Source organism: Corvus moneduloides, chromosome 3, assembly GCF_009650955.1.
Source record: "Corvus moneduloides isolate bCorMon1 chromosome 3, bCorMon1.pri, whole genome shotgun sequence".
Classification (NCBI taxonomy): domain Eukaryota; kingdom Metazoa; phylum Chordata; class Aves; order Passeriformes; family Corvidae; genus Corvus; species Corvus moneduloides.
In genome coordinates, this window is record NC_045478.1 from 32,151,629 (window position 1) to 32,174,689 (window position 23,061).

Below are 23,061 nucleotides of genomic sequence, written 5' to 3' on the forward strand. Positions count from 1 at the left end.
ATGAATCAGCAAATGGCTGGAATGAACCTCAGCAGTTCCAGCAACGTGATGGGCTTTGGCCAGCCCCCCAACACAGCCGCAGGATGGACTGGAAGCTCCTCTGGCCAGACTCTCAGCACACAACTGTGGAAATGAAAGTTGCAATAGAAATCTTTCCCAGAACAGCCACCTAACATTCCTTGTTCAAATACATTTACTTTCGCTGTTCCTTCCATGTACATATATATTCTTTTTCTTTTTCCCCAGCTGTTCAGACTAAGAATATAACTGACTGACCATGTTGTGGTCTATATTGATTTAAATTTGATGTAGTGAAAAGCAGATCAAGAATATATTTATACATCATTGGAAGCATTTTCATACAATGCATATGATTTCATAGACCATATTAAGAAGCTGCTTAACCACATACTGATTTTTTTTTTCCCTCAAAATTCTAGATCAAATGTTTGCATATAAGGGATGTAGCTATCATGTTAGTAATACTCAAAAATATGAACCCCAACCCCCAAAATTACCCAGTAATCCTGTAGAAGGTACTGTATGAACAAATGTTTAATCATATATAAATAGAATGTAAATGTATTACTGAGCAATGTTTTCTAGTGTATCAAACAAATTTTGTTTCATCATACATTTCACTGTGATGTTATTATGGTGTGCATAACAGGGAATGTGGTTATTGAAAGAAAGATAAACCTGGATGTTACTGTAGTTCTACAAATCAATAGTTTATTCTTTTAAAGATGAGCATTTGATGCATTTGAGTTTCCTGTGGTAAAGTCTCCGACCTGGCTCAGGAGGCAGGCGCACAGTGTTAAAGCTGATAACTGACAGCACAATATGCATTCAAGGTAACTCAGTGTGAACAGATCTATTTTGTCTTGCAGAGAGATCCAGGTTTATGACAGTGATTGTGTTTACATTTTATGGTGCCTCGTAATGATAAAATGTTATTTCCCTATATTAAAAGGATAAATCCGTAAATGATTGTGGGTTTTTATTTCATTATTTTACGACCTATTTGACCGCTACTTTTAAGAAGTAAAACATGTTCAGTTTGGAAGATCCATTTATACAGATATTTAGACCAACAGTTCGTGAGTTAAAATCAGTTTATAATTACACCATTAAGCTGGATAAATACAAAAAGTATATACATAAATAATGATTTTGAAAATACTCCATCGCAGCCATGTTTCTCTATGTGGAAACAGCGTTAAAACAAAGGTAAGTGTCAGTTTATTAAGCTGAGAGTTCAGAAGTGCATGCAGACAAGTTAGAACAAAGCACACCCACTTGATTTTCTTATTAGAGTCTCTGAAAGCTTCCTTTTGTTTCCACAGAAGTCTGTCAGGTCTCAGGCAGAAGCAGATGATTTTAGCTGTCTGAACTGGAACACATGCTGGCGCCTCTTGTTCTACTCTTGCCGTGGGACTGTTTCCCCACGTCATACCTCAATATTGACTGTGTCCAGGTGGTACTTTGGCTCGTTAGCTAGATTCACTTTCTCTGTTCGGGTGTGCCATACAAGAACCTAGAAGATAACATTTGTGTCAGGAAAGGCATCTACAGAGATGACACAAATGCTTTTCAGAAAGTGTGGCAATCACTACCTTTGTGCAGTTGTTTGCTTTTGGCTCCAGTTCCTCCACTGTTGTTATCTGTTTCAGAAAATCAGATTCTTGCATTCCTGGTTGAGAACCACGACGCTTGAATACGGCTTTGGGATGTGACAGGATCACTTGAAGACTCACAGCAAATCCTTGGAGAAAGTGAGACAGGGAAAAAGATTGAGAAAAACCTTTAGGCCTTACATTTTTGTGTAGTTGTACTATACCTAGAAATCTCCCATGTTCTTTTTAAAAATGTGGAAATTTTGTTATGCGGATAGACAGTATTTGGTAGGTTTGTACATTCTACATTGTATTGTCTTGTTTTGCCATGAAGATACAATCAGATTTTTTTAATTGCACCATATCTTCAACATGTTTAATCTATTTCCTGTCATGTAGGTAATATATGCTTTCTTGCCTGAAAGGCAGGTATTGCTAAGATCTTGGACTATTCTTGCTTTCTGCTTTTAATTAAGAAATAAAACTGAATTATAAGCAAAATGTATAGAATTTATACTGTACAAACCATTCTACACTTCAAGGTGAGAGTTGGAAAAAAAGGTTAAAATATGTTAAAACTGTGATATTTAGATAATTTTAGCCTGTAGAGTTTTAACATCCTCATTGAGGAAAAATAAGTCACACTAATGCTCTGCCTTGGGAATGACTTCTGGCACTGGTGGTCTGCCAGGCAGTCTTAGCTGGTCTGAGGTTGCCACAGCACAGCTCAAAGGACTTGTTCAGTGCAAAGACACCTCTCTGCAATTCTTTTCTCTACCAACATGCATCAGGTCCCTCGAAGGGAGACTGCAAACTGAGAAATCACTGGTTTGAACAAACTCACCCTCTCTGAAGAAGCTCCCATGAATCTCCGATTTGCCATTATTTATAGAACTCTCCCATTTTCCTTCAGCAATGCTCAGTCATATGTATGCTTTTTTAACTATGACTCAAAAACTCCACTGATAGACTTGTAAAGAAAAATTACATTTGTAACTAACATTGTCTGATTGCCAAGCCCACCAAAGAAATCCTTTCTTAATCAGTTCAGAGTAGTTCTAGCTGCCCTTTTATGACACAAGTAGCAACAGTTTTGACATCAGTTCTGGAAAACTCCAAAACCAGTTAATTCTAAAGCCAGTATTAAAATTTTATCAGTTTTAAACTAAGCATAACTTTCTCTAACAATGTAATTCTGACCCCTTTTTTTAGTAGAAATGTCTTGCTACTATATTTTCCTTGAAAGTATTTGACTTTTACAGGAGCCTTTTGAAGAGGAAAATATAAGGAAGTAATTACTACATCACATGTAAAGAAAGGCACACTGAAACCACTTTTTCATGCTCTTGCTTGTAGGAAAGCAAAGGAAGACACCAGAAAGTTTGTTTTGTTTTCAGTAAGGATTTGGACCCTGATGAAGACTATGAGTTGGATGTAAACTGAGGTCCCAATTCACTGATGGACACAGAAAACATTTATACATTATATCTTTTATGTAGCTTTATACATCCTATCCTGCCTGAGGTGGAGAGTAGGTGTCTGGATAGACAGGGCTTACCCACCCTGCAGAGCACTCTTGCTTCTTACTGCTTGTAGCCGGGCCACGATGGAGCACAAGGTGGGCTCTATCTTAGTGATCTTGGTAGTCAGGTGTAGTCATTTGGGCAGATCTGAGGGTGAGAGTTTAAACTCCCTCAGCTAGAGGCAGTATGTACACCCAGTTGCTGCACCTTGGAAGGGGACCAGAGACTTAGTACTGATGAACAAAATGGTCTGCTTCAGTTTAGTGGTTTTGGTTAGGTTTTATTGGGGGTTTTTCCTCAGATAAAACAAACTGTAAATTTTGGATGCAACTGGGCTTTTATAATTTTGGGCATGAAAAAAAATTCTTTTGCATGGGAAGGCATTTTTGGAACCCTGATCAGCTGTGTGAGCTGCTCTTTCTTTTTAAATATATTTAAGATTCAAGCTGCACATGCATAAAGAAGAAAATGAAGTAAACATCAAAATTAGTGTCCTAGATTTGAGTGCACAGAAAGAATCCCTTTCTAAGCAGAAGAGACACAAATTTTCTGCTGCTTATCTTTGCAGTGTCAGTGTGGCTCCCTGGACCCATAGCCTATACTTAGCCATACATTAATTCCTCATAAATTCTCTTGTTGCAAGACTTGCTCTCCTCTTGAGAAAATTGCATTGGGTTCTGAGGATGGTTTTTTCTTACACACAGATGTTCAAGTGGGCCATGGCCCCTGCACGTGACACATGCCCTTGCTACCATGCTATTGCAAATTGTCATTTGAGGATGCTGTCAAAACTCAGGCATCAAGTAGACGTTAAACTGAGTGTTGCAGGTGATAAGGACATGGATTACTGTGCACGGACTGGCCTTTGTTTCCTTGGTCAGGGTCCATGCAGTCTTTGTTTGTTAAAAGAATCCAATAAAGCAGCAACTTAAAGAGATAAAAGAATTCAAGGAGACTTATCTCCTGGCTCTCTAGTTCTTCAGTTCTGCTTTATAACTGCTTTAATTTCACATGTATGACATTTTGTTAGATGGACTTGAAAGAAAACCACTTTCTAATGACAACTTTCAGTTGACATTATCAGGTGTGTCATTTCAGTGTCAGAAAGAGGAGACGGCTCAGGTTTTGACCAGACTGTCACTAATTATTTCTCTCAGTAGATAATGATCCTGTGCTAATTGATGGAAAGACACTGTTGTTTTGAATTCTATCACTAAACAGGGATCAATCTGGGATTACTGTCTCCAGTATAGCATAACTGAACAGTGCTTATATGCATACAGTTACTTAATCATTATTCTTACAAGGTCATGTTGGGCTTAACTTCATGTGAAATGCCACAAGACTATTTCATAGCTGGAGTGTGAGCAGGTGTTTCGGGGGTTTTTTGCCGTTTAATGCAATGTTGTAAATTAAATCTAATTGGCTGAAGAGCCACCTAGATAGGAATTAATTTGTTGGAGGACAAGATACCTGGGAGACATAGCAGATATTACATCTGTTCTTCTTTCAACATAAGCTGTTTCTGTTAATTCACACCTTGTGTTAGATCAATGGCTTCTGTTAAAAGGCAGAAGTTCCGGTTAAACTTGAGCCAGAGTTTAAAGATTTTGTTGCTGTGGTAAATGCCATTGCTTCCTGGATGTTCTAGATAGGATAGTAGCTGAAGGCAAGCTGGAAACTTGAGTGTTTATCATTTCTGGAGTGTATAAATGCTAATGTTCAGTACTGATGTTGAAACAGATGTGCTGGTTTTCACAGAGATCAAGGTCCCACCTTTGGCTTGGGCTCTGCAGCTTTCAAGTTCTCTCTGTGGTGCACTTTCTGGGTTGCAATAAGCCTAACCAGGAGTTCAGAACAAAGGCATCTGCTGACATATGATTCAGCATAAAAGAGGCACTTGATAATAAACTCAATGTTTAAAATAGTATTTACCCTTGGATGGGAGGGGCAGTTGGTGTTTCGTTTTGGTTTAGGAGGGGTTTTGAACGTGCTGGCTGCTATAGCCACTCAAAAATTTTTTGTTTGTGACTTCCAGAAGTGGCTCTTTTAGATTCAGTCAAAATGTGCTATGTTTTGCAGTGCCGTGAATAGACTGGCTTTTTTGCTCAGGGAGCCCTAAGAAAGATGAGATGTACTGAAGATCTCATGATTATGGCAAAATTTTGAAAAATGGTAATAAAAAAATGTGGTTGCTCAGGCTGTAGCAGAGGTGCTTAGGGCACAGTTGATGAGCTCTGGATCCCAAGTCTAAAATCTGCTGGCCCAGTGATTTACAGTCACATACTAATCTCTATGACTGAAGTAGCTCCTGGAATGCTAATGCAAAGCAAGCATCTGCCTTCTTGAACAACCTTCACATTAGGAGAATCGCAATCTAACTTCTTTTCTTGAGTGATCCAAAATTCTGGCACTGGGAGCAACCCAGGAGTAAAACAACAACACCTAATATAGAAGACTTGAAATCAGATCCCTACTAAATAACACAGTGCTTACCTCAGAATCAGTGTCACCCTTTTCCATTCCACTTTCTCTCCCACTTCTCTTCCCCGAGAGTAAGCAAGTCTCTGTCAAACTCTAAAACCTACCTCCAGTTAAAACTGAAGCAGAACTTAGGAAATGCCTGAACTAATTCATATGGTGTGTTGGTTGCCAGGCAAGAAGCAACACAGGAAACCACTACTTTGCTTTCTGAGTCCAGTTTAGCATTGGAGAATAGCAGTGTCAGCCACTAATTTCCCAGAATAAATCACCAATGTTTAATGAACTGACCTAATGTGATTGCCATGTGCAAGTGTGTTTCAAAGAATCTGGGGAGGTTGGCCAGCTAGGGTGTTGGAGCTGAGCCTGGTGAAATCAGCAGGACCTGTCTCCACTTGCAGTAATTTGAATTTGGCCTTGTATTTTGCAGTGTAGAATAAGAAGTTTATGTGCTTAGAGTCAAGGTTGTGCTTCCTCTGACAGCCACAAGTTAAACCAGTGATCCCAAACCTTTTAAGACGTCAGTTCGTACCCAGCCTCATGATCAAATTCTTGTGAAAATCACCATGAAAGATCATTCAATAAACCAAAGGGAGCCTCCTTACCAGGGTGCTGGGACATGAGCATTAACTGTAGACAGCTGATATGTCTCCATATCAGTATTACTACATGCACCTATACTTTTTCATGGCAATATTTTTAAGAGATCCTTGGTTTTCCTTATGTGCAGCATCCAGTATAACCTAAGTCACTTGTATATTTGGTACAGCAGATGGAAAAATGCCAGCGATGGGCTACAGCATGGACAGGTTTGGTAGCAAGTCGAGTCCCTGGAGGCATGTTGGGAAGCTGAGAGAGAAGGGCAAGGGTAGGAATCTGCGTGTCAACACACATCCTGTAGCCTGCACCTGCTCAGACACCTAAGGAGTTCTGGATTTGCAGTTGTGTTCTGTTTGTGCCCTTCCACTGTATTCCTGAGGGGAATGAAGATGCAAATTTCACATCATTTTTTTCCACAGTCTACATGGCATCCATTTCTCTCCTTGCTGAAATTAAAAATTAAATTTGATTTTTTCAGTGTTTTTTAAAGACTAATAAAAGTTCTCTCACAAAGTAGTAACTCCTTGTGGATCTGCAATAACTTCCTGTACTCTAAATGTTTTGGGGGTTTTTTGTCTCTGTGACCCTCCCTTACATGACTTTGGTCAAAGCACAAACAGGTAATGCTCCTAATGGAGCTGCTTTTCCCTCATGCCAGTGATTCAGCCAGCATCTGCAAGGTAAACAACTTAAGAACTTTCCATGTATCTCTTCATGTCTGAGTTAGTGTCCCTTGGCTGATGTTGTGTAATGGCTTTCTGCCTGCTGCTAATGAATTATGAGCCATGCTCTCACCTTTATAATGCCATCAGTAATCCCTTCTAGAGCACAGTATCAATATGTATCTGTAAATCCACAGGCAGGGGCTGTTAAACTGCACAGCTGCAGTCCTCAACGTGCTGCATGGTGTTGGACATTGAATACCTACTTCACCCCTGAGCGCCTTTATCTGAGCACCCAAACACTTCTTTTTATGCCAGGTGGTACTATTGACTTGAAATGCCTCTACAGTACAGAAAAATTCACCTGTTAACTTTTCTGTCTTTGAGGTGTTAACAACTATTAGTCCTCCTTTATTTACTCTTTTTAACCAATTGGACTGTAAATACTGTACATATTTTTATCAAACGTTTCAATTAATGTAACAGTATTCTGTTGAGAAGAGAAAGAACTGTACACTGTCCTTTTCCCTCTCCCAAAACATAAGGGTATCAGAACATAAAAAAGGTGGCTATTTCTATCCCATTCTTGCCCTTGTATTCCTACTTTTCCCCTTCCCTCTTGACTACAGAAGATGTCTAACTGCAAATACCGTATCATTTTCTGGGAGACCATTTGCTGTCAGAAATTGGACCTGTGCACAGTGGTGATTCATGTGGCAGTTGTGAATATATACAAAAGATTGTTTAAGCATGGACTGTCAGCAAGACAGAGCTGTGTGGTGTGCAAACTTCACTGCAGAAGATTGATTAGATCCATTTTGAAGCTTTTCTGCCTTCATCTACCAGGCAACAGCTGTCAGTGATTTTTCCCCTAAGCCCAGTGTTTCAAACTGTATCCATCTACAGTTATCACTGTCATTCCAAATAACCAATGCAAAATGAATCATTTCGTGATAAAGTAGCATTTTACAACATGAAGTCTAAGAAGGTCTGCATTTATACTGCCTGGTCGAGATTGATGACAAAATGCCAGGCAGGGACTCCTCGCAAGAAATTGCTTGGATGTATTAATTTACAATTAACTTGTTTCAGGCAAACAATTCATACAACATAAAAGCCAAGTTGCCACATAAAAACAAAAACAAATTAAAGTAAGTGCAGATACCACTAAGCAGCAAATTAATTAGACAAGATGTACAAGCCTAAACTTTCAGGATAGTTACTGTCAAAGGGCTGCGCGCTCTGCCGGCACTTCAGAAGTGTAAGAAGCTGCTTAAATGGACAAACGGAAACGTTCATGTATTGTAAATGACCCTCACCTGCCATGTCGATAGCAAAGGGCCTGTCAGCTCTCCAGCCCGTGTACCAGCCGACGACTTTGCCGTTCTCCACGACCGGGCGCTCGTAGCGCCGGCCTCCCACCAGCCCCACGGGCCACACGGACACCTTGCGCGTCGTCCGCATCTGCAAGAGGCAGGCACAGCGTCACTGGCGGCGCGCACGTGCTCCCTGCAGGCTTCCTGGGAGCGCTGGTAGAAGCCCACGTTCATCATCACTAGGAATTCAAAAGCAATTCTAGCTTACAGATTGCAGCCCAACAGCAGTGAGTATTTGAAAGCTGCATGTGCCCACTCATTTTCTGTGAAATCTCCAGCTCCTTAGTCCATAGGCATCTCAATTCTACTTTAAATACCCCATTCATAATATCTTCTATGCCAAAATTTTTTTAAAGCTGTGAAAACAGGTTTTCTCTTGTTTGTTTGGATTTTTGAAGGCGTAATATATCTTTTTTATCTGCAAGACTACAGGAGTCTGGCAGTGGGCTTATTTCTATAGATTGCTGAGATACTGTAGAAACCCAGTGAGAGAAAATATTATAATAATGATTAATACACACTTCACTAGGACAAGTGAAATTAGTTTGGGACTTGTTAAAAATGCATTGAATAGAGGATATCATGATACACAACTCTTTCCTACCTGCAGCAGACCTGAGATGCAGCTCTGATCTATTAAGGATTCATGAAAAAAGATTGCTAGGGCTAAGTTTTAACTTCTATATTTTCCCTTTAAAAGCTCTGCTAAATTTCTGAGAAGGACAAAAAGCAGGCCAGGCAGGATGCTTACTATCACCAGCTGCAGTTTTTCCCAGTGGTGTAAATTAACTAAATGTAAAACTGGAAGTGTGATCCTTATCTAACGTAGAGGAAGCTATAGGTATGAAGAAATGACTGTAGCAAGAAGTGTGCATGACTGGGAATCACTTCAAGAAAGGCACTGAGGTGCTGGAGCATGTCCAAAGAAGGGCAACGAAGCTGGGGTAGGGTCTGGAAAGTGAATCCTGTAAGCTGAGCAGCTGAGGGAGTTTGGGGTGTTTAGCCTGGAGGAAAGGAGGCTTTGGGGGGGATCTTTCCACTCTACAACTGCCTGATAGGAGGTTGGAGCCAGGTGGGGGTTGGCTTCTTCTCCCAGGTAACATTAGGAAACAGCCTCAGGCTGTGCCAGAAAAGGTTCAGGTTGGCATCAGGAAAAAATTCTTCACTGAAAGGGAAGGCATTGGAATGGGTTGCCCAGAGAAGTGATGGAGTAACCATCCCTGGAAGTGCTCAGTAAACTGGATGTGGCGCTTAGTGCTATGGTTTAATTGATGTGGTGTTCAGGCAAAGGCTGGACTGGATCTTGGAGGTCTTTTCCAGCCCTAAAGATTATGAGTCTGATTCAGTGACTTCAGATAACTGGTTCAGTGGTCCATTTTCTTCAGTAAACAGGATGACACAAACCTTGACACACTGCTCCCCGTGGGAAAATCAGATGGTCTGGTGTGAGAACTTGAGCAGGCAAGTGCACACACAACAACTTGCACAGTTTAACCACATTGGTTCAAAAGCCACTGTTCTAACTATTGTGCTTTAAATATGGTTCTATTTAAACAAGTACTAAACTATTTCAATGTAACGTGGGCTTAATTTGATCTATTCTAAAAACAGTCTAGTCTTTTGTTGTAATTGAAACTTATTCCTTAGGGAAAAGTTATCCCTTTTTCCTTCCAAGCACTCCTCTCAGCAAAAATAAACACAGCTTTACATATTTGTAACTGCAGTCCCCTATCGATGGATGCCGAAGTAAAAGACAACCTTGGTTAAATATTAAACACTTCCCTCTCTCTCTGCCAAGGTGAAAGATTTATCATGCATATCATCAAGACTTGCAGGAGCTGCACCAAAAAAAACAAAGACATCACATCAGCGTGGTTCACATTTCTAAGCTAGAAACATTAGCAGATTCTTAGAGCTTTCACATAAGGAAGGTATAAAATACATATTTAAAAATCCACAAAAATGTAGGCACACACAGAAGAGAGACATGCACCTTCTTTCCCTCTAATTATTTGTGTATCTTCAAATTTATCAAAAATTCCTCTCTTCCACATTAATAACTGTTGTAGCAAGCAGAACATCTCAGTAGCAGCAGCCTGTAGTGCTTAAGAGCAGGGTATGTATTCAGTTGGCAATATAGGGAATTCTTGTGATAAGGATTCTGTCCAAGCCATTGCCTGGTTAATTGCCAGTGAAAGACTGCCGTGAATCCTTCTAAGGTTATTGATAAACATATTTACCTGCAACTGTTCTCCCTGCTTAACAATCTCTGCCACTCCTCCATAGGAAATGCAGAGTTAGCAATTCGCTATTTGGATATGGACAATGGCCAAATCTCCTCATGAAGACCTTTTAGCTCTGGTTTTAACACATCTCTTTTGCTTATTTTGCTAACAGCATATTTATATTAACATCCAAACATACCAGACATGGACACAGGGAATCATCCTGCTGGGCATGTCTACACAGGTAAGTTCCCAGTAAGTTTTCAAGAGTGTCATTAAGCCACATACACCCCACTGTGCTACACCAGTAAATACCACAGGATAAACAGACATGGTGCCATTAATACCTCCTGGAGGGTGTGGATACCTGAACAAATTATCAGTGTTCAGAATTGCAGCACTTAGGCCACCCTGTGCCAACTGCCTGTACCTAAACTCAAAATGCCACAAGACAAGGGCAGGCACACTCTGACTGCAAAAAGTGGCCAGAGCACAGTGCACCCATGCCCTGCCTGTGTGCACAGTAAAAGTTTGGGCAGCTGTGTCGCAAAATGAGCCAGGTTACACAAGGCTTCTGAACTGGGTCGATAGGGGTCTCAGCACCTATGCTGGCAGAACCAGACGGATTTACATTAATACTCTGTGATACACAGTGTGTTGGAAAATCTTGTCAACAAAAAGTATCTCACTGACCTCATAAAACCAGCATGAAATGACCCAAAAAGTTTTAAATTCATAATCTTGGGTCAATCTCAGTGTCTGTGAGGTACATCAGTAAAGCCACCACACATCAGAAGCAAGTAACCCTTTACAGAGCTCTTACTTTTGTTCTTGGGTTACTTTATTCTCACAGGTTACATTTTTGAAGAACGAAATAAGAATACAGCAATTCCTTTAAGTAAAAGCTGAAAGAGCACATCTAGACCAGTATTTATGCTAATTCTGAAATACCTCACAGCCTCAGGATATGCTAGGCAGATGAAAGTAGGAGTATTTCTTTTAATCTTCTGAGAATAGCATTACTGCAGTTAACATACTGATATGTGAAGGCTGTATTTATGTATGATGGGGAAAAAGCTATTATTTGGATTAAAAGGCCAGGTTGCACCTGGAATTTTATGCTGCTAATCATTGGGACACAAAAAAGTGATTCAAAAATGTGTTAATTCTGAATAGCTGTAGTGCCGTGGGTTAAACAACTGCCAAAAATCCTAGGACTTACAAACAGCTTCCTAAATGACTATCTGTCATTGTAATGACAGAGGTAGCACACGCTGTGCCAACACTCAGCATTTTAAGTCCTGGTAGCTTACATGGATGGGATTCAACTTACTTACACTTCACTCTCTGCAAGTTAAGCATCTGGTCTGTCCTAGTTAGAATTCTGTAGTTAATGAGCAGAGATAGGACCCCACTGGCAGGATTCATCCTGCCTGGCTTGGACTGCTCTCTTGAGGTAGAAATGCTTTTGTCCTCTATTTATGAAACGGGGTCTTGGCATAGGAGGAGAGTGCTGTACTGGGTGGGGGAGGATGGTAGAACAAACGTGAATGAAGTAGGAGGGGGAGGAGAATTGGGAAGGAGTGGGCAAGTAAATGACAGGAGAGACGAGTAACAACTGACCGAAAAAATGCCATGAGGTGATGGACATATAACAATAAATACAGTAACAACAGAGTAATTGCTGAAGAATAGCAAGTGAAAATGCAGGAAATGGAGCTGAGCAATTAAAGACCGTGATAAAAGCATTGCTAAATTTAGCATCTCATTAGTCAATCAAGAAAAGCTGCTTAATGGGATGTGCTGGACTGATGGATAGGGAAGATACCAAGACAGTAACAAAATATAAAAGCCCAAGGGGAATGAAAGCAAATGACAGAGAAAAGGAAACACGGCTGTACTTCCTACAGGGAAAAGGCTTCCAGACTGGAACAGCCATCCTAGTGTTTTTGCAGCATGATGTCGATGTGTTTCTATTCGGGATCCAAAGCCCTCTGCAAGGGCAAACCTGCACCACACCTGGTAAGCTTTTTTCTCCCCATCATTTCAACCCCTGCGTGATTTGTGGTCTGTCTTGGTCAGGCTACAGGTTCACATCCAGGCTCACCGTCCTACCCCACACCCCTGCCCATCCCAGTGATGCTCCAGCAGATTTCTATGCAAAATTACGATTTATTATTACCGAAGACAGGATCTAGAGCTCCTTCACTACAACACTTCCTCAGGACAAAATTTTATGGGTTAATGCATAAGCACAGCCAGGGTCCCTATCAGTTCTCTGCATTATTCGCAGGCCATTTAAAGCCAAATTCTGCTTCAACAAAACTTACATGAGCACTACAACTCAGCCAGACAGCTCAGCAGTGATGTTGTGCCTGTTTACTGAGGCTTTGGACAGAGCTCCTGTCCCTGCTTACCATCACTTCAAAGAAGGTACTGAGGCATGGAAAACCTGTGCCTGTGGCTTTTGTGGTTCAGCAACTGTGAGGCTCAGGGGTTAGGAACTTCAAAAGGCAAATTTGTTGTTGGCAGACTTGAGTGTAAAGGGTATTCTCTATGGGAACACTTGTAGAAGGGGTCTACAAATCAAAAAAATTGTAATTCATTGATCTAGCCTCTTCTGCAGCCCTCCCAGGTGATCTACTTCACCATCCTCCCTACTGGAAATCTTTCTTTCCAAGCATCTGCTTTAAACCTCCTCTGCTGATTTGTACACAATCTACATTGCAGAGGGAGGATAGATTAATTCCCCCTTTTCTCCAGCAGCATTTGATATATAAGGTACAATGATTACTGTTTCTAAATTATATCAGCATCCTTGGGCACAAATGTCAATATTGCTTCCCTACAGAAGAAAACTGTACCAAATTTAACTAAAGCAGTTACAAGCTACTTTCTGGGGATTGGGACAACTTCCAAAACATTTGCTACTCATTTTACTTCTGGGCCCTTCTGTTTACTGGTTGTCTCATTCTACTCCCTATCATTCTACCGGGTTGTGGTCACTGTGCCTCTGAAGAGCTGCTGACCCCATGTAATTAATTCCACAGTAACAGTATCTGTTTCACAGGTAAAATCACTGCTGTCAGTGCAGAAACAGGGCGTACTTGGTACTTTGTAACCAAGCGTCTCTCCACTAAACCTGTTTCTAATAGACCCCCCCCCTTTTTTTGTCTCTGTTTCCTCTCATTTTTAAGCTATTTCGTTCTCTGCCAGTCTTTTCTAATCCAGCCTCTTTAGCATAGGTATTACATGTCGATGTGGAAGAAAAATGTCAGTGTGCATTTAAAATCTGTCATGTACTCCTAAATCATTTATATACTAGAAAGGTATTTAATGCACTGCTAACTCGTATTTGGATCACTTTTTATTCTGAAGAAAATAACTAATGACTGCCAGCTAATACTTAATTCTGTCTAGACTACTGAACATTATTTTTCAGACCATTGCAAAAAATCTGATTTTTCCAACCAGCTCCAAGAGATACAACAAAAGATTTTCATGTTTTCAAAGATTAAAGAGATTCACTTATACTACTTTTAAATCTTTTGCATAAATATATCCATTTAAAAATACACAGAAGTTAGCTTAATACAGTGTATAAAGATTAGGACAGTTATGTAAGTGTTATTGAAATGACACTAACCCTTCCCTATTCAAAGCTGGAATAAATAGTAAATATTCACCTCTTCTATAATTTCTGAGTTCCCCTCAAAATATTTCACAAAGATGATCACAGGAAAGCTGAAGCCTGTGTGACATGCAATGCCGCAAGTATTTCTGTTCTATTTTTAATAGCAAGGAATTCTTTTTTTTAGGCTACTGAAATGGCTGTTAAAAGCCATTAGAATATCTGCCACCTTCATAGACACCTTTTGATAGGAAAGGGCAGGGACACAAGGAAATTCCTTCAGCCTGAATCTGTGGCTCTTTGAATCTTGAGCTACCTGTAAAGACTACCTCAACTTAAAGAGAGCAGGATGAGCTCTGTGTCCTCATACCTCCTTTCCAGCTTCAACTCCACCATCATATTCAGGGCACTCTTGTGCAGGCAAAAGCTACAGCAAATTGAATTCTGGTCCACAGCTCAGTGGGCAATAGGACTAACTGCTAAGCTACTGAAGTTTGGGTTGGGTTTTTTTACCCCTTAGAAATGAGAATTAGGGCCGTGATCTACTCCGAATTCCATGCTGCAAGGCTGCATTCAGATCACACCTTAGAGTGTGGATTTCTCTAAGGACACCCAGTCTGCAAATCCTCTCCTTGCACTCAGACAAGACAGTGGAATTTGCCACACTTGCATGCTCTAGGCACCCAGCAAACATTGCCATGAAATTCTGGGCACCAATGACCAGAAGCCTAGGGGTGCCAGGGAGGGAGAACATGGTTTTAGGTTCAAGCATTTTGATTTCAAACATATCTAAGTTTTGGTGTCTGAACAAAATACAAGCAAAGGTGGCAGAAATAACCTAGACAGGAATCTCAAAAACTCAAAAACATTTTTGAATGCAGCAAGCTCACTTTCAGACAGATACTGAAGACCTTTACTCCTCTTCTTGTACTCCTTAAGCTGTTCACCCCTCACCTTCACAGGTTTCAGGGCAGTCTGCACAATCAACAACAGAGCGTTGTTCCTCCAGTTTGCACACATATCCAAATGTGGACCGAGGAAGGGATGGCCTTTGGCCAACTATTCAAAATATGGAAAGAGCAGAGAAAATGCTTGAGACATAGAAATGCCTGAATTATATGAAGAGTTAAGGGAAGCGGAACTTAGCTGTCTATCTTCAGTTTCCAGTGCTTAGGTTAATCCTGTTTTTAAAATCTCTACTTGAAAGTGAAATGCCAGATTTATCTAAGGTTTTCCTCTCTGGAAGTTTAAAAATGTGAAATTGGCAGTTGCTAGGCATCAGTCACAATATTACAATAACTTGCATTCAGGAGTAAGATGAAGCACAAATGCACCAGAAACTGTGAGAGAATCACTCCAAAATGAACAGCCTGTGGTAAAAATAGAAGCTATGGTGAGTCATGTAGAAACATTTGTAAAGCATCTTAAATATAATAGTTTGGATTTCAGGCCTCTCAGTGGCTTTTTTATGAATGCAGGCTGACTTATAACAGATATTTTCAGAAAGCAGACTTCTTTTTGAAGGACACCTCCAGATGAACAGATCACACCTGGGCAGAAAATACATAAATTATTTCTGAGGTCTGGATCCCAAAATAATGAATGACAAAATACAATATTCCAGAACCACAGGCATTAAAGTAAAAGCATGATTTTTCACCTGACCACCACTACACTCTCAAGCAGAAAGAGTTGGGAATAATTTAAAAGCCACACCTCTACTCCTGGAAATATCTGTTCATCATTGCTGCAGCCCAGTTTAGTACTCTAAAGAATTTAACAATCCCTGAACATATTGGTTCTTTCCCTGCAGCCTTTCCATGGAAGGTGACCGTTTCCTAACAAAATGCTAAACTGAGCCAAGACTGTAGCAGCAGAAACACAAAGCAGGCTCTCCACCGTATTCTAGAAAGGACAACTAAACCGGCTTAGACCCTGCCCAGTTTGAATCTGAGAACATAGTTTCACCAGTTAAAAACTGACCTATCCACCCACATGCCATTGTAGATCTTAGGAAAAAAGATAATTATAAAGAACACCCAAGGGTTCCAGATTTACTACAGAAGGTGACATTTTCCAGACTACTGTAAGCTGGGGGTTTTTTTCCTGATTTCCATGAAACACACTCTTCCTAGGTCTACTGGGCCCAGCTCACCCCACATCAAATATAAAGCACTCATTCCTACAAGCACCAGGCAGAAGTACTTCGGACAGAGATTAGAATTTCTTCATCAAAAGCTCTCAGAAGTATCCCATGGCATTCCATGTCAAAGCATGCTCCTTTTTGATCATGGCCTCATGGTTTATACACTACAACTCACAGTAAAGCCTTTGCTGATCTTGCTTTGTTAAAAGGCTCCATCTTCTGTAAGGACACTAGGGAGACCCACAGCAAAAGTGCTGCCTCAAACACAATCCTTCACCGACGTGCAGCTCCCTTGCTTGCCTTCTGCTCCGCAGTCCTGCTTGCTTGACCTCTGAGCAAAACACTTCCCTAACACAAATGTTTCTTTCATGCTGGCTCTGCAGTCCTAACTACGCTTGCTTCCCATCTCCCCAAGCCCTCACTGCTGCTACTGAAACCAGCTTTGGCTCAGAAGCAAGCCATTACAAAGGGGACAGACCTGCTATTTCACTAACCAGCAAATGTACACACCTGCTTGCACACAGTGCTGCTGGCACTGTGGGGCCTACCCGCCCCCGTGCCCATGTCAGTGACATGCTGGAAGTCACACAACCAGCACGGGATGGTGGTAGGATGAGAATTCCGAGCTCCTGTCTCATCCTCCAACATTTAAGCTACTCCCTCCTAATGAGCAGCTGCAGTTTATCAGACTTCCTTCGGGATTAAGCAACTGCAGGTCTGAAGAATTGTTCCTGGCAGACAACAAACTGAAAACACTCCCTCTCAGGTATAGTTACCACCATTTTCATAACAGGGATTACTACCAAATTCATCTGCAAACAACACATTCTGAAGCTGTTCTCTTCATGCTTGGAGAAGACAAGTATAATTTACACTCATAAATCAATCAATTCCTGAAGGAGAGATCAGGATTTATCACAGAGCTGTCAAGCCAGAATCCATGAATACATAGATTTTCCTTTATCGAGTCAAAAAGCAACCAGCCCTCTAGCAGTGCCTCGACTGAAAAGTCAGGCTCCTGGCTCCCTCTAAATGTAACTTCCCACATGTAAAGGCACATCCCGTTGGCAAAGCCTGCCAATGGACTTCATTAACTTTGCCAGGTTGGCAAGGCATTCCCCATGATAGCACCAGTGGCATCCCAGAGACCCTGCCAAAAGCTCGTTAGTGACCCCAAAAAACAGTCACAGGAACTTGCAGCGGCAACTGAAGCAAAAACTCCTTCTCTGCTTCTGTAACTGAGCTTTCCAAGCACCCCATTTCTCAGGGAAAACTCATTCATGTATGCGTCTGCCTGCAAACACCAGGCTCCGAACAAACAGCTCTTTCCCAGCAGCTGAACACAGGGGAAAGGGAACTCTTAGGGCTGCAGAGACTCATGCTAGAGGTTGCAATTCTTGTTAGCAAGAGAAAACACAGGTTGCCTCTTGTGCTTGCAGTTTTCAAGGTTAACCCTTTGGACAGCTTTATCCCTTTGCTTTCCTGATTTCCTAGTTAATTAGAGAGGTAATTTGTACCCTTCTGTTTCCTAATTCACAGCACTTAGTAGAATAACGATAGAAATTAAAAGAATAAATGTGACTGGACTCCTTTTCAGTAGCTGTGGAGCCCTCAAGAGAAACACCTGCCAACTCTATTCCTTTAGCTTGTCCCTAATGTTGGTACTCAACAACAAAAAGGCAAAAGAAACACAAACAAATGAACAGTAGGTATTTATCTCCAAATATCTTTTGCCCCATATTACTCATTGTGCCAAAGTCTATTTTCTGTTTCAATTAACAGAATCCCTAAGATTCAGTCAAATTAGCCTTATTTCTACAAATACACATATGAGCATTCCCATAACATCAAAGAGGGGTACGTGGAATTGCTCCACATCATAATGCACTGAGCACAGCTATCAGAATTTTTAAAAATCAATTGCAACAAAGGTTTAGCCTCTAGGCAAAGGTCCTTAAATTAGCAGCTTCGATGCTGAATGCCAAGTGGGCAAAAGAAGTAGGGCATCCCTGCTGAATGGGGACCCTCCACCTGCCCACACACTGGAAATGAAAAGGGATGCATTATGAACCTAAACACAAACGAACCCAAGCATTTCTAAACCAGCTTTCTCTAGGGAATTGCATGTGCTCACATTTCTGTGTACCACGTTCACTTTAACTCACTGACTGTAAAGCACGCGAGGAAGAGCTCTGCTCGGCAGCCAGATGGGTGCGCACCTCGAACTACAGTTCTGTCCAGCAGCAGAACACACAGACCGCAGCATGTCTGAAGTCCTGTGCTGCCAACTTACTTTTCTGTTTCCCTCCCTCATTTCCCTGCCAAGGTTACTCTCCTGGCTGTCACAGAAGACGTACATGATCTTTCTTCTACTGTTTTATGTCCACTTATTAAACACCCTCCTTCCTGCCAGGGGAACCCAGAAAGAAAGCTGGATACCCTCTGCCCCGAGCACTTGCCAATTCCCACCAAAATGAAACAAAGCCCTTCACCAAAGGGAGGCAATAAAGACGAAAACAGGTCCCTTCACAAAAGAGACTTGAAAGGGTGTTCAAGCCGTTACACAAGCGATTTGCTGCTTTTAAGAGCGAAAGGCTTCAAAAAAGGCAACTCCACGTGAAGAAGACGGCTCTGGATTAACTCATTAGTGCCAAGGAGAAAACTGTGAAGTATGGCGACTCCTGATGCGAGTTTGCCCTACAGGGAGAGGGATGCAGCATTAAAAAAAAAAAAAAAAAAAAAAAAAAAAAAAAAAAAAAAAAAAAAAAACAACTGTCAAAGAGCACTTTTCAACCCAGTTTTAAACACAGGATCCCTTATATAAACCTTAAACTTGCCTCGCTCCGCAGGAAAGTGAGAAAACAGCAGTAAAAAGTTGCGGGAGTATGGCGAGGAGGGACAAGAAACTTAAAATCAGGAGAGCGGTGGTCACACAGAGGCAGCCCCGGGGAGCCCGGGGACGGGCGCTGCAAGGTCTCCGGGCGGGGAGCGGGCTTGACTTACCCGTGCCCGGACTTTTTAGGTAAGGGGCACCGAGCGCGCCGCAAAGCGGGGATGGGACACAGCCCCGCGCAGGAGCCTGAGCAGGGGAAAAGGCAGAGCCTGAGGGGAGCGGCGAGAAGCGGCGGGGAGCGGGGATGGGGACGCGGCGGGGAGCGGTGTAGCGTGGCGGCCGCGCACCCCCCCATCCCGCACGCACCTCCTGGAACAGCTCCAGGCTGTAGGTGTTGTCGTCGTCGGCGAAGAAGAGCACCCCGGGCTGCGGGGGCGGCAGGTGCTGGTGCCGCTGCCGCAGCCAGGCCAGGCCGGCGTTGCGCTGCTCGGTGGCGCGGGGCAGCCCCGGGCGCTTGTAGCGGCGCGGCGTGGGGACATGGAGGTGCGTGCAGGGCAGCCCGGCGCCCGCCACGAAGCGGGTCACCAGCTCGCTGCGCGCCGCCGCGTCCTCCACCAGGATCCAGTGGAGCCGCGACACCTGCCGGAAGGTGTTGGCCAGGCGGGTGAGCTCGGCCTTCTGCACCGGGCGGCTGTAGGTGGGCGTGATGGCATAGATGGTGGGCAGCCCCGCCTCGGGCCGCCGCCGCGGGGCGGGCGGCCGCGCCCCGCCGCTACCGCCCTCGGCCCCGCCGCGGGGGGACAGCGCGGGCAGCGGCGCCCGGCTGCTGTCCATGTCCAGCACGATGATGACGATGAGCACCCAGGGCAGCAGCAGAAGGAAGCGGCTGAAGAGCAGGGACTTCATGCTGCCCCCGGCGCCCTCCCGCCGCGCCGCCGCTCAGCGCCGCCCCATAGACGGGAGCGGCGGGGCTGCCCCACCGCGGCGGCGGCGGCGGCCGGGGCGGGCGCCGGGCGCTCCCTCCCTCCCGCGGGCGCGGGGGCCGCCGGCGGGTTGGGTCGGGGAGCCCCGCGGCGCCTGCGGTAGCCCGGCGGGGCAGCTCTCGCAGCGCCTCTATTCCGCGAGCGGCCGCCCTTCCTCCTCCTCTTCCTCCTCCCGCTTCACCCTCGGCATCGCCGGACCGGGGCTCGGCGGGGGGCTCTGGGGAGACGCTCCTTCTCCTCCGCTTCCCCGGGCGGCTCTGGCGGTGCGCGGGGGCGGGGAGGGGAGGGCGGGCGGGAAGGCGGGAGGGAGGGTCCCCGCGGGCGGGGGCCGGGGGGGTTCCCGCCCCGCCCCGCTCCGGCTGCCGGCCCCGGGCGCCGCGGGGAGAGGGCGGCGGCGGCTCCGGGAGCCTCGCACTCGGCGCCCTCGGGCGCGGCGCCGGGGTCCCGCCGGCAGGGAGGGGGACTCGGATGGGGACGGGGTTCTCCTTCTCTCCGTGGCCGGCGACAACTTCGTCCGGCGGCCGGGACGCCTTCCCCGGGACAACGCCGGCCGTCCGACGGGCCGGGCAGGGCTGGGGTAGGCGGAGGGGTCCGTGCCCCAGTACTTACCCCTCGGAGCAGCGGAGAGCCGGTCGCCTCGTTTCTGCTTCGGTTTGATTTTTTTTTTTTAAAGGAGGGAATATTTTCGACCCCGGCCGAAGTGAGAGGTTGTAAATAAGGCGGCGGTTCTCCGCGGCTCCCCTCGGTGCCCGTCAGTCGGTGTCGGTCCCCGCCCCGCACCTCCCGCGCCGCCCTGCGAGCCCGCACTCCCTGGACCGCGTCTCCCCGTTGTTTGGGCGTGCATCTTCCCCGGAGATCGTATGGACTTGAGAGCTCCTTCTTACAAAGCATACGTCTATCACAATTTCGTAATAATCCACTTGTCTTTATTTTGATAAAAAGGCGTTCATCAGATGCTGCAACACACACGAAATGCACATCTAAAACCTCTTACAAACCGTTTCCTCCCAGGGAAGTTTCTGATGCATTTTTCAACACTCCCTGCTGTCATAACTAAACACTTCCTCACAGCTCGAATTATGCTTTTAAAACTTCATGCTGCACAAGAACACAGAAGCGCAGCAGCAGTGTTTGCAAATTACTGAATTCTCCACGGCTCTCTGATTAAAATGTAGAGATCGAATGACGTTCTTACTGGCTTCCGAGCTATTTGAGATAAGAAATAGAATGATTCGTCACTGATACTTTGACTTTTTGGTAGGAATAGCATGGCTTGCAGAAATCAGGGATGCATGCACACCAGCCTCCTGGGTTTACACTACTGCTTTCGTTCCTGTTTTATAATCATCCTTCACATTTGCATGAGTATAACAAATGTAGATAATGTGGACACTATGTCTATCTATCATTCATATCTATCCCCAATCAATTTGTTATTCGAAAGGACACACACAGATAGGACATCGAAGGGATGTAATGTAAGCTGAAATTCATGAGAAAGTGAGGGTGACACCTGGCCAGGCACTGAACGTCTAAATGAAGAAACATCTGTGTAGCAGAGAGCTAATTAGAGCTAGCATGTTTAGTGGAGGAGTGGAAGGGTTGTTATGTGATTAATGAAATAATATGGAGGAATGGAGTGAGCATAAACAGTTCGATATATTCAAATCAAGAACATCTCAGACACAAGATTACAGTTGCTAGTTTTATGCTGATGCAGTTTATCTAGAGGACAATCACCTAAACTGTGTCTCTCCAGTGACTGAGCACACCATTGTTTTCTCATTTCCAGTACAATTCTATTTACAGAGATAATTCGTTCAAATAATGCAAACATGTGTACCAAAGCAACATACCAAGAAGACATTGCTTGTTCTCATTTGAAAGTCAGCAATCATTTGGAAAAGTTAATTCTAAGCTTGCCACTCCTAGATATGCTATGATACCATGTCAGGATTCTTAAAAACTTATTGGGGCAGAACCTAGAAACTGAGGGTTACAAATGGATGTGTTTAATTGGCATTCTTTATATCCAAATATATTAAAATATTTTAAAAGTACTGTTTTTCCCTTTATATTACCTTTCATCCAAAAATACTACCTTTAGTTAACTTGTATTCAGAGCCTGTAGAGGATACTTGATAGTTGATGGCTAGAAGACCTTAGTAAAGGCAGCAATAAGAATAGCTGAACATAATTGCAACAGTTTAGGAAGGAGAGGTATCCCGATGAACTCTGTGGGGATCTTCCACCTCTTTAATTGTGTTCCTGAAAGCTGGTAACTGTGTGTTTCTCTACGCTTGGTAACAAATATTTACTGCCTTTACTCCTATCACGGTTGATGTAGCAACAATATGAGACACATGGTGATTTGATAACAAATTGCAACAACTACATTTTCCCCTCAGAACCATTGTAATGTTTTCAGGTGCCACAGAGCAGGCTCGGAGGTCATGAGCCAGATACATCGGGTGTGATATCAAATAATGCAGCAGCATTTTCTGTTAGCTTCATGTGTAGATTATTTTAGATGGAATGGTAAAAGATAATGAAGGCACTACATACAAACCAACTGCTATTTATTAAATTGTTGCTTCTTGATAAGCAAAGCAGAATGTTCTTCCTCTGGAAATTGGAAGAACCCAGTCAAATAACCACTCCATTTGTGGGGACAAACTGTCTACAGAGATAGTCTTTTCAGCTGAACACCTTAGCACTGGTTATTATAAAAATTGTCACATTTGATTTGAGGCCTCAGGTGCAACTCTGAAACAAAGGACGAGTTTCTAACTTGTGATGGATGGTACCAATCACTGTGTGACTCAGGCTGTTCCTATGGTTTCACACATAGTATGCAGCACAGTGCATATTCTGGGTAGTATCAGAGTGTGTGGGCAGGCATTCCTCTTTAGGATCTGGTCCAGAATTGTTCATTTGCAGTAGTTTATGGCTTGGCTCATCTATTATGGTGTTGTGATTGCTGCC

The 23,061-nt window shown here is 43.5% G+C and overlaps 2 protein-coding genes and 1 long non-coding RNA gene across 5 annotated transcripts in view; 2 read left to right on the top strand and 1 right to left on the bottom strand.

Annotated features, from left to right (window-relative positions):
• SMAP1 (small ArfGAP 1) overlaps nt 1-987 on the top strand; it is a 92,459-nt gene extending 91,472 nt beyond the window's left edge. For 2 of the 3 annotated variants that reach the window (XM_032104754.1, XM_032104755.1), the window contains one exon: nt 1-404. In XM_032104754.1, coding sequence (XP_031960645.1) covers nt 1-135 — 135 coding nt within the window. In that variant the 3' untranslated portion in view covers nt 136-404. The other variant, XM_032104753.1, reaches the window with a different exon arrangement.
• B3GAT2 (beta-1,3-glucuronyltransferase 2) lies at nt 986-20,086 on the bottom strand. The gene is made up of 4 exons (XM_032104756.1): nt 19,460-20,086; nt 8,202-8,346; nt 1,617-1,765; nt 986-1,537 (listed from the first exon to the last, which is right to left on the bottom strand). Exons 1-4 carry the CDS (start codon nt 19,997-19,999, stop codon nt 1,451-1,453), a joined length of 921 nt encoding a protein of 306 aa, XP_031960647.1. The 5' UTR covers nt 20,000-20,086; the 3' UTR covers nt 986-1,450.
• The window catches only part of LOC116442133, a 16,386-nt gene continuing 5,622 nt past the window's right edge, over nt 12,298-23,061 (top strand). The window contains exon 1 of the long non-coding RNA XR_004239412.1: nt 12,298-12,505. This is a non-coding gene — a long non-coding RNA (uncharacterized LOC116442133). The remainder of the gene's footprint in view (nt 12,506-23,061) is intronic.

Coding starts and splice junctions, on each gene's coding strand:
- B3GAT2 (XM_032104756.1), bottom strand. CDS start 19,999: ATGAAGTCCCTGCTCTTCAGCCGCTTCCTTCTGCTGCTGCCCTGGGTG. Junction 1,766..8,201: donor CTTTGCTATCGACATGGCAG/GTGAGGGTCATT, acceptor ACTTTCTCCAAG/GATTTGCTGTGAGTCTTCAA. Junction 1,538..1,616: donor AAGCAAACAACTGCACAAAG/GTAGTGATTGCC, acceptor GTTATCTTCTAG/GTTCTTGTATGGCACACCCG.